Raw genomic sequence first — 14,446 nt, forward strand, 5'->3', positions numbered from 1 at the left:
GGGATGCGCCGCTCGGCGGCCAATGGGAAGCCACCAGACGCCGCCCTGCAGCCAATAGCGGCTCGGAAAGCCGCCGCGCGACTCTACCCCGCGGGCTGCGAAGGAATGCCGGCAGCTCAGCCGATGGCGACCCTCCTCGTCGCGCTTCGCGACAATTTCCCCCCTCCTCCCGCCGCGCTGCTTTACGGCACCCTGCCTTCCCCCTCCCCAAGACCATCTCCCCGGTCTCGCCGCCCGCGAGGAGGGAGGCGGGGCCGCCGCGGCCAATAGGCGCCGAGAGCGCCACGGTGACGGAGGGGGCGGTGGCGTGGGCGCTGCCGTAAAGCGGGCGCCGGGCGGCAGCGCGGAGGAGTTGTCACCGGCGCCGGCAGCGGCGGTGCGCGAGGCGGGCGGGCTGGGCGCTCCCTGCCGCCGAGGGCCGCCATGGCGGGGGCGCTGGGCCGCAAGGCCGTGGACTACGTGCGCAGCAAGGAGTTCAGGGACTACCTGATGAGGTGAGCGCGGGGCGGGGGTCGGCGCCGGCTGCCGCGCCCGCCTCTGCCTCGGGCCGCCCCGGCGGGTGGCGGGGACCGGCGTCCCTTCACCCAGCGCCCGTCCCCCGCAGCCTCGGGGCGCCCGGGACGGCGGCGGCCGGGCGGCGTCGTTTGACCTTCGCTGGCGGTTGGGCGGGGGGAGCGAGGGGCCCGGGAGGGAGCGGGCAAGCGAGCGTTGGGCGAGGGCGAAGGCGGCCCGTAGGTGCCCGGGGGGCGGAGAGGGCGCCGGTCCCGCCGTGCCGTCCCCGCGGCTGGCGGGGGCTGTCGGTGTCCCGCCCGCCCCACCCCGGGGAGAGCGGGCGTGACCTTGAAGCGCCGCGAGGCGGTTTGAAGCTGGGGCGGCAGCTGCGGCTGGCGGTGGCCTCCCTTCGCCCGGCCGGGAAACCCCGGGGCGGCGGGGGCACCGGCCCCGACCGCTGCCTGCCAGGAGGGCAGAAAGAGCCGCGCTCCGCTGTGGCGGGAGCGGGCTTGGTAACAGACGCGGTCTTAAGGCCGCTTACGCACACGTCCTCAGAGATTTAAACAGGTGCTTCTTTTCAGAGGCTGGTTAAAGCCCCGCTTTCGTGGGGATGTGGCTGAAGTCGCCTCCCAGACAGCTCAGTACTTTTGTCGAGCTTCAGTTTGTGTGCTGCGGCAAGGGCTGTGGCACCTTGAACTGAAATCGCAAGAGTGCCTGAAAGATGCAGTTGCGGCAGACTTGCTTAAATCTAGTTGAGCTGCTGCGTAGGAACTGTCTCAAGTAGGCAGGCTGGAGTTTTCTTGGCTGACAAGCAGTTTGACAAAAGTAAACAAATAAAAACGGGCTCTTCTAATAAAGGTGGTTGCGCCACTTTTCACTATAGCTGTTGCTTGCTGTTCTACCTACATCTATTGCAACTGATGTTTGATGTTGAGCAAGTACGTAGGAGGACATCTGTTTATCTGAGAAACTTAGTCTTGGTTAAAGTAGCAGGAGATGGTGTAAGCCTGCGTGGTAAAGGCATTGTAATATAAAGGCTCGGTAAGCCGAAGGGTTTGGCGTTTGCAAAATCAAGTTCCACAGAAACAGTGGGGCAAAAGATGAGTAAAATGTGAGAAGGAGGAGAACATCCTCGAAGCAAAATGAAGACAGGTCAGAGCAGGCTTCTATGTGGATTCCTTTTGAGAGTCTTGAAGATACTGTGTAAGCTTGGTAGATGCATTTTAATGTTAACATTTAGTTAATTGTACCAGAATTTGTGTGAAGCATGTAAATGGGCAGTGAAACAGCAGTCTGTTTCTTAATTAGAAAAACAAAGAAAAATTTGGAAGAGAGAACAGCTGCTTTCTAACACCGCCACAGTTACTTGCTGGAAGTATCCCTTTCCTTGCCAAAGACCGAAAAGGTAGTTGAAATAAGCCTTTTTCAGCTGTATTTTGTCGTAATTCTAGTCTTGAAATAAGCTATCTAAAGAGCATTCCACAGGATTCTACCTTTGTGGGGTGGATTCTGCCTTATGTACAAAGATACCTGCTTATTTATACTTCTGTTACTGGGTGTGTCAGGATGGGCTGAAGTCAGTTGCTCCATCTGGTATGGCCTTTCAGCATTGTTTCTTTCTTACTAGGAGACGAGTGTCTAAGTTGTTGGCTTTATGTTGAGTTTAAAATTTAGATTAATGGTCAACAGAAGACTGTGATCTGTCTTCTCCATAGGAGAAATGGAGCGTGTATACTTTAGAGCTGTATCTCTTTACATTCCTTCCTGAAGGCTCTTGCTTCCCCAGACTTCAGGACTCTCTGAAGAAGATTCCCTTCTTGCCTCGCTCATAGAGCAACGGTTTCCTCAAAGCTCTGGGACTATGGTATCTGTTCTAAAAATCAGCATGTAATCATTGCAGCGAAGCAGGGCTTTATAAATGTGAAACTTGTTTGTGGGGATTGAGATATTGTTTGTGATACTAGTGTTGTGTTTTAAATGGCTTGACCCTAAACAGAATAACTGAAGTTACCCAAAGCAGTGGAATTGAGTGTGCTATTATTATGGCTTGGGGCAATCAAAACTTGCAGACATCTCTCTGAATAAGCAGCTTCAGTTTCAGCTTCGTAACTCGAAAACATGAAAGCAAGCATAATGAATGCATGCTGCTTTTCTCAGGTGGATATATCTGGCATTAGAATTACATTACATCATGGGTTAGCATTTGGATCTTGCACAAAGAAACAAGATAAATTACTTTTTAAATTATCATTAATAATTAAATGTTCTGCCAGTTTCACATCTGGCTTCTCTCAAGTGGTGATGAATAGGCATCTGAATAACTGTAAATCATGTAAGTATAGATTTACCCTAACCATGACTTAATGTTTTAAAGTAAGTATAGTAAGAATGTAAGCTGTAGGTAGACTTTTCCTCCTGCTTGTAAAATGCAGCAGTAATGTTAATTTAAAACTAGCTGATTAGCATGTGAAAGCTTGGTAGCTCTATACATTGTGAAACTGAAGTTGCATTTTTTCCTGTAGATCCTAAAAATGTCAGCTATCACTAAAGTTGTGTTATTGAAACCACTAATAGTAGGCAACTGAGCCCTCTTACTTCCTATCCTAAAGATTTAAAACAATATCTTCTGAAAAACATTCAGTAAAACGGCTTTCCTCTTGTCTTGAGAGAGAAAATCTATAGGCCACTCTGGACAAGCTCTGGCATCTTCTTGTAGTAGAAGCCTAAATTACTTTAGTCACATAATGAAGCCCAAGCAGTCCCAAAATCTTCTATTAACAGAAGAATAAGCATGGAGACCCTCATCTTTTGGGGCACTTCTGAAATGTCTCTTCCTGATGACTCAGCGGTAATGTAAAGCTACATCTGTTAATGTAGATGACTTTGAAATAGATACTTCATTCCTTGTAAAGCTTGAGCACTCGTGTTGATGTAAGCTGCCTAGGACCTTTCTTTTAATTGCAATGAACTTTAAAAGAGGTAGCATCAGTGGTATAATTAGAATTAGCTGATCTTTGGTTCTCCTCTTTAGTAAATTTTTAAACACAAGGTCATAACTTAAATGTCCTCTGCTGGTCTGTGCTAGAAATTGAAGGACTTGGTGCCTGCTGTCATCGTCTTGTATGCTCTGAGAACTGAACAATCCACCCCTTGCAGAAGGGTAATACCCTTTCCATTTAGGGGATGGCAGTGTGGGGGGAAACAAGTAGTGGCAGTTCATCTGTATTTTCAGAATGGTCTCTGCCCTATGAATATTGTCATTGCCAGTATGAGGAAAATACATCTGAAAACTTTTGAAAAATAAATCTTCCCCAATATAGCTTTTTTAGAATGGATTGTAGTAGAAATACAGAGTATTGATCAGCTGATGGTTCCTTTTGTGATGTCTAGATACTCTACACAGAAATTAATAAGTGAGTAAATCCAACAACTGTTGTCTGCAGTTCTGGAAACTTTAGTACAAAGTGTTCTTTTTGTCGAGGGATTGAATGTAGTTCTTGGAAACTACTAATTTGGAATGGTGTCACTTCAGGAATAGGCGCATGCACTTGCTGTGGTATCCTTGCTATTAGATACGGTGCATTTGTTGCAGCTGTGTTGGCTGCAGAGCTTTGGGGCTGGATGCCTGCTTCTGGAAGAGTCTATATGACCTTGATCTGCCCTCTTCTAGGAGTATAATAACTGTTGAGTCTCACGTGGATGTGAGGACAACCTTGCAAGACCTTAGCCAGAGCTGCGTACTCTGTTAAAACAGCAGCAGTTTGATTCTATTTTAGGCTTTCACTTGCCTGAAAACAACTTCCACTTTAAAAATGAAGGCTGAGTTCTGTTGGCACAAAAACATTGTGCCAAGAGACACATTTGAACTTGTTTAGTTAAGGTTTTATGAAAAAATGGAAGCGTGCACTTGTCTTGAACTTCAATTAATTATTGCTGCAGTTCAGTTAATAAGAAAACAAAAAACAAGTGGTTAGACTAGTCAAGGACACCCTAACAAAGCATCTTGAACCAGCCCACAGCTTGTAACAAAGACCCACTGAGATGTACATCCAGTGTGATCTCCTAAGTAGACCTGATGGTTCCCTTACCATAGCTGTTTGTAAAACAGTGCTCTAAGAAGATGAAAATCAGTGTGAGGGAAGGGACAGTTATGAAGTGTTCCCTAGCTCGGGGCAATGGTAGGTGAGCAGCAATTGGTCAGCAGTAGGCTTTCTATTAGTAGCTGGTTTCTTGTAAGTCATAATTCATAACTGAGCCCTATTAGTATCTTTGTTAGAAAGAGAATGTTTAAAAGTTCTGAAGCATTTTAAAAGGTATAGTAGCAAGCAATCTTAAATATATGCTGTAGTCTAGCTTTTATGCATAGATCACTAAGTTATTACATAAATAAATCAGTACCTATACGATCACTCAAATGAACCCTGTACATGACTGGTGTGTAATTCCATGGTAGATCACTGAAAATGTGTTATAGCTCATGTTTGGTACAGCCACAGTTGGCCCGAGCTTAGTGACAGTAAGATCTCTGGCAGCGTTTGGTTTGACCTACTTATGTGGGTATACAAAGAATTCCAAGTGACTTCTTCAGAGCCTCCACAGAGGAATTGTAGCTGCATAGCTTTGTCATGGGCAAACCTTGACTGCTTTTGGCATCCTTTTAAACTAGTTGGGGTGGGATCTTAGATGCTTTGAAGTCTACAGGGGATGAATGGCTTCCACAGACCATAATAGGACTTTATCTTGCTAGGAAAACGGTACTTCAGCAGCAAACACTTGTTACAATGACAGCTCTTGAGGGAAATGGGATTTTTAATACTGTTACATTAATCAAGGTTAATGCCATGGCAATTTCCTGATTTCTACCTGTCTTCTGTTTCTGGTATACTTCTTTGTCAGTTATGAAAGAAACTAACATATTGTTTGTTCTTTTTTCTTCCACGTGCTTTTTGAATGGAAAACAATGATGGCCCACTTGAACAGTACGGTAAGAAAAAGGACATTTCTGGTTTCACTTTCTCCCTAACTTCAGTAACTTGCAGTCTTTTTGCCTCAGCACTGTTATGACCTTGCCTGCATCAGAAGAGCATACTGTGAACCTCCAGGAGTGATGCACTAGTAATGTTTATTCACAAGTCTGAGGTTAAGGTGACCAAAAGTTAGCTCCTTCAGAATGTCTCCTAAAGTAGTCACTACAAAATTAAAGAGGCTTCATTTTTTTTTTTTTTTTCCCCATACTCCTTGCTAAGGAGATCAGATCAATCTGGAGCCATTCTTCTGCATAGCAACAATACTGGTACATAACTGAACTACCTGGCTTATTTTTAACTAGCTTTACTTCAGACAATAAATGGTATGATATAACTCTCACTACAGAATTTTCTTTCCTTCAGCCTTTGTTTACTTCTGAAACTGGGAGTGGGTATTTTATGCCTGTTATACTGTGAATCATAATGTTACGGAAGACTTGTTCTTCTACGTAGACCAAAGACAAACTGTATAGGTGTAGTTTTAATTCTTGTGTGTGGAAACTTCAAAAGGCTGCCTGCCTGGAGGCACTTAAAACTGGATAACTATCTCAAGTGGGAAAGTTCCAAATCTACCTCCCTGGTCAGCAGAGGAAAGTTACTGCTGCAGCGCTGCTGGGAGGTGAACTGATGACTCCTCAGCCTGTGCAGCCTGAGCTTGAAGAGGTCCATAGTCTATAGTGTATTATTTATGTTCTAATGGCAGCTGAATTAAGTAAAAAGGCCAAGGTGGCTTGATTTAACTTTCAAAACAGAAGTTACCACTAGGACTCTCAAAGCTGTAATTGTTTCATAGATTCAAAAAAAATCAACAAATTTAGAGCCTTAAAGACTTGGTTTTCTGAAACTACACTTGTTTAAATGAGGCTCCTGAAATGACTGTAAAAACCTCACGAAGTACATGTACTGCCTCACCAGTTGCCTTTTGCTATCCGCTTTAGAGCGGTCATGCTAACACAAGTTGTCTTGCTGTCTTACTGTACACATACATCTGGTCACATAACCATGATTTTGTTTCTGGTTCTCTTATTGTCCTTTAGAACTATTTAAATAGCTACATTAAAGCCTCTAAAACAATATCCTGTGCGCTGCTGACTTCAGTGTCTGTGAATGTTCTTGTTCTGTTGCAACATAACTTGTGTGTAAGTATAGGTACATTTCTTTACACTCTCTAAGCATAGCTGGATGGTGTAAATACCATGTAACCATGCAGCTCTTCTCAGTTACACCACATTCTCTCTGATGTGCTTGACAGGCTTTAACCATTACAGATGTCAATTTCACTATCAGTAGGAATAGAGTAAACAAATTCATTTTTTTTGCATTCTTCAACATATATTAAATCTGAGTTTGGACCAATGCACATTCTGTAGACACTTGCAGAAATACTACATTGTTTTGCGTATTGCATTATGGTTAAACTATCAAAACAGTGTGTACAACTTAAACTCACTTTTTTCTATACTTTTTTAGTTAACTTTCTTGTATTGCAACCCAAATCTGTGGGAAGCAAGTGTGGCTTTTAATCTTACTGTAGTGTTACAAGCTAGTATCCAGACCGGCAAGAGTATCTTGGAATTAAAATTAATGTCCCCTGACAATTCCAAATCATTGTAATATCTGCAGTGTTACTGTTAGGGGAAGTGTCAAAAGAATGGGTATAGTTGGTATCTGCAAAGCTTTTTCTTGCAAGGTGCATCTCTCTTGCCATATCTAAGCCAAGTCACTTTTGAGCATCCTTAGTCTCCCATTAGGAGAAACTAATGGAAGTACTGCATGCATCTTCTGTGGAAAGAATTCTGCTGAAGCCTTGTTACTCGTAACAGTAGTGGAAATTGGACTTATGATACTATTTTTCTCAGTTTGGAGTCTTTCAGACAATACCCATCAAATTCAGCTCTCCTCAGTTTCTCTGACTTGATTCTTTCCACTTGTCTCTTTTTCTGTCTGTATACACACCTGTAGCTAATTGCTCTACTCTTATGTCTGTCTAATTGCTGAGTGTTAGGTAGTCACTAAGTTGTTTCAGCAATTGCAGGTGGAGCTCTAGGTAACAATTTGGTTGCATGGCACTGCTTGTTCAAAGAGATGGTGTAAGCACTTGGAAGAAGATGCCTGCTGAGCATATCTTCATTCTCAGCATAACATGAAAACAGTTCTAGTTCTTCACTTCAGCAAGTCCTTGTGTTTTCATTATATTTTTGAGGAGCCTTATTTCAAAGAGATGAATGCTAATTCTCTGCACAGAAGTGAGCTGTAAATCTGAGGTTATTATATGACTATACCCATCAGACTGCTTAATAATGCCTGAGGTATAATTACACAAAACTGCATTTCAGTGGCTTTACAGTAGTTCCTCTCCAGTCTGCAAGAAAATTCAGAGTGGGTTGCTCTTTCTTCCCTCCTGAAGACTAGATCCTGCTAAAAGAAGTGATTAGTTTTTCTTCCTTACAGCAAAAGTAGTGCCTGTCTTAAGTTGGAATTTTACCCTTAACCCTGTTCTCTGAAGCTTTGTGTGGCTAAGGAAAACTATAAGAATACTGCAGGAGGCCTGTGTTTCTGTGTAACTTTATTTTCCTTTTCCTTCTTTACAGCACTTTTGGGGGCCAGTTGCCAACTGGGGACTTCCTGTTGCTGCTATTAATGACATGAAGAAATCGCCAGAAATCATTAGTGGCCGAATGACATTTGGTAAGACTTGAGAAAAATTTCTTGTCAGTAAACTGACTACAGAACACAGATTCTGTCCTTCAAGCAGTGATATTAGTTGCTTGCAAACTTGTGATCAAAGCAGATATAGATATCAAATATCTTGTTATATAACTTCAGAGGCCACTTAAAAATTGAGGTACTGAAAAGTTGCAGAGCTCTTTCAGAGGGCTTTCCAGAAATTTGGGGGGGAAGGACGTGGGTCTTGAGTCTTAGTAGTTTTGATCACCAGACTCACTTCTAAAGTATAATTCTTTTTGTATCTTATACTGCTGCATGCACTGGTTCAGAATGCAGCTCTTTACACAACTTTATTCTTTGTATCGAGAACAATGGTGGCTTGTGGTTAGTGTGAGACTTAAATATCAACACTGACAAAGTGCAGAGATAGTAATGCTTGGTCTGCAGGGCGCAGAAAGCAGCGGAGGGAGGTTAGCTCCTTGCAAAGCAGTTCTCTGTGAGAGGCTAGCATGACTCTTAATGGAACAGTGTGAGAATTTCTTTTTAAATGCATAAGCACTATTTTTCCCCACCTTTTTTGGAACATGTATAGCTTTTGCCTAGGTGTCTGTCTCTGTATTTTATTGTTCAAATACTTCTCTGGGATCATAAATCTGATAGCTTTAATTTATTAACTTAATTTTGGCATCATGTCTCTTCCTTTACTCAGTTAATAACTTAATTCTGAGTAATTATTCTCCCTGAAGCAAAATACCTTTGGGTTAAGGAAATTTATAGCCTCGTGCTCACTATGTTCTACTTAGGCTCTTAATCAGCTTCCTAGGGATGGAAGACCAGTTTGAATAGTCTCCAGTATAAACTGTTTTGCAAATAGTGCTTTGGTGGCAACTACCCAGCTCAGCAAAGTTAAGACACTTTTTAGTTTTTGTAAGTACACTTATGGTGTGTGTACGAATATTTTTTTTCCCACCTTGTAGGTTCTGTACCTAAAAAAAGGCTGTTTTCTTTAACAGTTCATTTCCTGGTATTTTTTTTCTTAAAGCCTGTCAGAAAGCTAAAAATGAACTTTGCAAAACTAGTGACTTCTTGGGTTGTAATTTCCTGTATTTACATGCACTTATGGCAGGAGAGTAGATTAAAATTGTTGCTCATTTTCCTGGAAAGCAGGTAACAAAGCTTTATGCTTCTGAATGTTCATGGTTTCCTGGGAATGGAAACCTCCTTCTCTTAAAGTCCATCTTAGAATGTTCCCAGCAAGAACTGTAGTTAAGTAATTAGTATTTTTAAAAATATTCTGTCCTATAAATTGTCAGAATAATTGTATAGGACAGGTGATGTCTCATTGGGATTAACTCTCATTCTCTGGCTGAGATAGTTTAGGCAATAAATTTAAAAGGCCTTATTGCCTCACAGGAAAGCCTATCAGGAAAATGAGGTTTTGTGGAAAGCTGCAGCTCTGTAGATTTTCTTGTGTACCAAAATATTAGCACTGTTCCATTTTTTCCTGCATTGTATCCTCAAAGCAGATGAATTTGTGGGATTGTTGGAAAACTCAAAAAGCAGTGACAAGCGTTCTACTTGTCATTACATTCCAACAGTATGAAAATTAAGCCTCAACAGAATGCAGATATTAAAAAATAATCTACTAACAATATCTATCATGTTTTGCAGCACTGTGTTGTTACTCCTTGACTTTCATGAGATTTGCTTACAAAGTGCAGCCAAGGAACTGGCTTCTTTTTGCATGCCACTTGACTAATGAAGTTGCACAACTTATTCAAGGAGGACGACTGATCAAATACAGGCAAGTCACACTTTAAAAAGGGGAAGTCATAAACTGATGGCTCTTGGAATACTCTCTTACTGGTTTTTAGCTGTGGTGCAAACCCCTGGATGGTTCCTGAACTTGTTTAACTTCATTACCTTTTGCAAAACTATTAACAAGCTTTTTGTCAGTAGGCTGAACTATGACGTGTTGCCTTGCACCTCCTTTGAAGCTTCTGAGGGGTGCACACAGAAAAGGCTGAAAACCCTTATGGTCACGCATGTAGACAGGACTTTCAGCAGCTGCTGGTTATTTTGGGGTTTGTCTCATGTATTATGTTGATTAGTCCACATGTCCATCTCAGTAACTAGTTCCTGAGATGGAAACGCCCATAAAACTGTGAAGGGATTGTATGTGAGAGAAATTAAGCAAAACCTCTCTAAGCTGACTGTTCTATACATGGAGTAGATCCAACTGAGTGTGACTGGGAAACAGACTGCAAGCAGTCTCATACCCTCATTATGTAGCAAGTAGTGCAGACACTGCCCCAAACAATCCTGATGAGTCAGGATTATGGCTTTTCTCTCTTCTGCTCCAAAAAATCCATGTGGAGCAATGAGAGGATGAAGCCTTCTGAACTATAAATTTTAAAAAATGAGACTGAGCAAAACTGCAAGTGGACCTGCCTTTGCATAAATAACTGGACAAGTGTCCTACATTCCTAAAGTTCTGCTGTAACTCCAGATTTTTTCATAGCAATTGCAGTTCAATACTCACTCTTACAAAAGCTGTTCTTCTCTTGGCAGGATGGAGAAAAAGAACTAAATATCTAACTTTAAATAAGCCCGGGAATGTGTTCATCCCGAATTACAACCAAGGAAGACTTGCCATCTACAGTTACTGTGACAATGACAACGGGGATAAAACAGAAACACCTATTATGAATATGACCCCACGAAGAATAGTTCTACTAATGTTTTTTTTATCTTGCCTTTTTAAAAGTACTATTCAGCAATGTAAACGATTGCATTTAAAGTCTTGCTGCCTTACAGGTCCTTAATTAACTACCCTTTTAATAAAGAGTTAGTGATCCAAATAACAAGCAATATTTGAAGACCAACTTTTTTAAAATCTAACAGTCTACAAAAATGGCCTGTGATGGTTTGACAAAACTTGTTTTCAAATCAACATGAACAGAGGTCAGTAAACAGAACTGTAGGTGGTATCATTGTTCTATGTATTAACATATTCTTAAAAGCCATTTAACTTGGGTGCATTCATTCCTATTCTGTCTCTTTTTTTTTTTTTTTAAACTTAAGCAGTGGTTTGCTAATCTACAAGAACAAATGTGTAGATAGGCAGCCTGGAAGTGACCAGCTTTCCTTCTTCCCTTACTGCATGCCTTGTCTCAGTAAAGAGACTTCATTAACGTACACTTTTAAGTCGCACATTATTTAAAGAAGACTTGGAAGAGCAAAAGCATAGCACTGAATGAAGGAAAGCAACAAAGTCTGATACTGTTCTTTAAGAAGTTCTAAATGGATTTTATTTTTTTCCTACTGTTTGAGTTGTTATAGATGTACGTAATCCTTATACAGGCAAAAAATTAACTTGTTTGGAGTCTAAGATCTGAAGGACATGAGGTGCCTTTCAGTAGTTTTTGACTTGATTGGGAGAGTGGTTTTCCTGCATGACCTGCCTGAAAGTTACATTGGTGTAAGGATATAGCTGACAAAGAATGTATGTGATGGATTTTTATTTCAGTGCAGTGTTTTTGAACAATAAACATGTTCCAAATGGCAATAAATCCCTTCAACATTTTGAAAATTTTTGTTTATCGTATTGTGATACCAGATGCTGGAGTGAAATTTTTAGTATGGAGTGTCAATTTATTACTGTAATAGCGTGAGGCAAAAACAGGCTGGAAAAGCAAATGGTATTATCCTTTGTATGTACTGAGTTTAGGCAAGTGTACTCTGGATCCTAATACCTACCACTTCTCCCCCCCTCCCCCAGGGAAAAGGGGATGTGGGTACTCAACTGAGTATTCCTGCCGTGATACACAGGGCTGAATTGAGGGTTCTCGCTATGCAGCTGAGTAAATATTACATATTGTCTTCTAGCAAATATAAGATGGTCAATTAAAAGACTTGCTTTAATCCTAGGCTGATATTGTGTTCCCAGTTGCATGATGGCTAAATTTTGTAACAGGCATACGAGAAAGGCTTGTAGGGCATGCCCTGCAGGATGGGTAAAGCTAATACTGACAACTACTCGTTGCTTTAGAAAAGTTAGTGCATGCAGCTGCCTCTTCAGTACTGCTGTCTTGTTGCAAAAGTAGTCATCTCTTTCCCTATCTCCTGGGATAGAGGAATCATTAGACTTTTGTATAAATAAGTAGTGAGATACAAGCAGGTAAGGATAACTGATTATCTTAGCACCTTATAATTTGTTATCTGATTCTGCAAGTTAGTTTCTCTGCAGAAATAACAGAATAGTTTTGGTTGTAAGGGACCTTTAAAGGTCATCTAGTCCAGCCCCCCTGCAATGAGCAGGGACATCTTCAACTAGATCAGGTTGCTCAGAGCCCTGTCCAACCTGAACTTGAACACTTCCAGTGATGGGGCATCTACCCCCTCTCTGGCAACCACCTCCCTCGACCTGCTGGCCACGCTTTTGATGCAGCCCAGGATGCGGTTGGCTTTCTGGGCTGCGAGTGTGCATTGTCAGCTCATGTCCAGCTTTTCATCCACCAGCAGCCCCAAGCCCTTCTCTGCAGGGCTGCTCTCAATCCCTTCATCCCCCAGCCTGTGTTGATACCAGGGGTTGCCCTGACGCAGGTGCAGCACCTTGCACTTGGCCTTGTTGAACCTCATGAGGTTCACATGGGCCTGCTTCTCAGGCTTCTCCAGGTCTCTCTGGATGGCGTCCTGGCCCTCAGGCGTGTCACCTGCACTGCTCAGCTTGGTGTCATCTGCAAACTTCCCAAGTGTGCACTTGATCCCATTGTCAATGTCATTGATGAAGATACTACATAGTACTGGTCCCAATACGGACCCCTGAAGACACCACTTGTCACCAATCTCCATCTGAACATGGAGCTGTTGACCCCTTTGGATATGACCATGCAACCAATTCCTCATCCACTGAACAGTCGACCCATCAAATCCATAGGTGGGTTTGAACTTCATAGATATGAAATGGGCTGCTCTTGGGTAAAGCTCACAATAGATGGAATACTCTAGCCTCACCTGGTGCTTTGATCACCATTAGCTGCTGGTTGTCTTAACTTCCCTAACTAGGAAATACCACTTACAAGAGTTTATCTTCTCTCATTTTTCTGGTAGCTGCCTGCACCATATTTTCTCATGTATTTCCTTCGACCTTTCCTTTCTTCCCCCCCCATCCATTCACTGTGACAAGGCTCAAGTTCTTTCATACTGGAGTAGTGCAAGAGTGAATAGCAGGTGGAAAGTGGGCTCTAGCTTGCTTTGGTTAGATTTTAAACCAGTGATGCTTCCTGCAGTCCGTATAGGCTTCTACAAAAAGGGGACGGGGTGGAGCAGAACCTCTTTCATGGGACTTGTAGGGACAGGGCCCAGTCTGGGATGGGGAACTTGGGGCTGGGGTGGATGTTCCACAGCCTGTCAATCTGCCTAGTGACAAAAATGTTTATATGGGCAGAGTGCCACCAAGTGGCTTTTGTGACCTGTGTCCTTCAGAGCATTATTTATCAAGCCATTTACATATCATTTCCTTGTTTAAGTCATGGTGCTTGGGGAAAAAAACAAAAACAAACAAACAAAACCACAAACCTTAACAAGGAGAAATGAGGAATTATTGCAATATAACTGGCGGAGGTGCTCACCAAGCCACTCTCCACCATTTGTCAGCAGTCCTGGTCAACCTGGGAGGTCCCAGGTGACTGGAAGCTAGCAAATGTGACACCCACCTACAAGAAGGGTCGGAAGGAGGATCCAGGGAACTACAGGCCTGTCAGCCTGACCTTAGTGCCAGGAAAGGTCATGGAGCACATCATCTTGAGTGCCATTATGCGGCACGTGCGGGACAACTGGGGGATCAGGCTCAGCCAGCATGGGTTTATGAAAGGGAGGTCCTGCTTCACTAACCTGGTCTCCCTTCTATGACAAGGTGACCCGCTTAGTGGATGAGGGGAAGGCTGTGGATGTTGTCTACTTGGACTTTAGTAAGGCCTTTGACACTGTCTCCCACAGCATTCTCCTGGAGAAGCTGGCTGCTCACAGCTTGGATGGGTGCACTCTGCGCTGGGTTAAAAACTGGCTGGACGGCCGAGCCCAGAGAGTGGTGGTGAATGGAGCCAAATCCAGTTGGCGGCCGGTCACGAGTGGTGTTCCCCAGGGCTCAGTGTTGGGGCTGGTCCTGTTCAACATCTTCATTGATGATCTGGATGAGGGGATCGAGTGCACCCTCAGTAAGTCTGCAGATGACACCAAGTTGGGTGGAAGTGTCGATC

General features: G+C 43.1%; 1 protein-coding gene across 1 annotated transcript; it reads left to right on the forward strand.

Moving 5' to 3' along the window:
* Positions 1–312: 312 nt before the first annotated feature.
* Positions 313–11,778, forward strand: MPC1 (mitochondrial pyruvate carrier 1). Its single transcript, XM_087776545.1, has 5 exons — positions 313–494; positions 5,473–5,476; positions 8,111–8,207; positions 9,858–9,990; positions 10,758–11,778. Exons 1-5 carry the CDS (start codon positions 424–426, stop codon positions 10,774–10,776), a joined length of 324 nt encoding a protein of 107 aa, XP_087632671.1. The 5' UTR covers positions 313–423; the 3' UTR covers positions 10,777–11,778.
* Positions 11,779–14,446: the final 2,668 nt, after the last annotated feature.

This window comes from Nipponia nippon, unplaced genomic scaffold (genome assembly GCF_047370975.1).
Source record: "Nipponia nippon isolate SJK-2023a ecotype South Korea unplaced genomic scaffold, ASM4737097v1 scaffold_4, whole genome shotgun sequence".
Taxonomy (NCBI): Eukaryota; Metazoa; Chordata; class Aves; order Pelecaniformes; family Threskiornithidae; genus Nipponia; species Nipponia nippon.

Bases quoted from the DNA above. Each gene is read 5' to 3' on its own strand.
- MPC1 (XM_087776545.1), top strand. From the start codon at position 424: ATGGCGGGGGCGCTGGGCCGCAAGGCCGTGGACTACGTGCGCAGCAAG. The intron at 8,208-9,857 runs GTAAGACTTGAG...CATGTTTTGCAG, and splicing joins TAGTGGCCGAATGACATTTG to CACTGTGTTGTTACTCCTTG.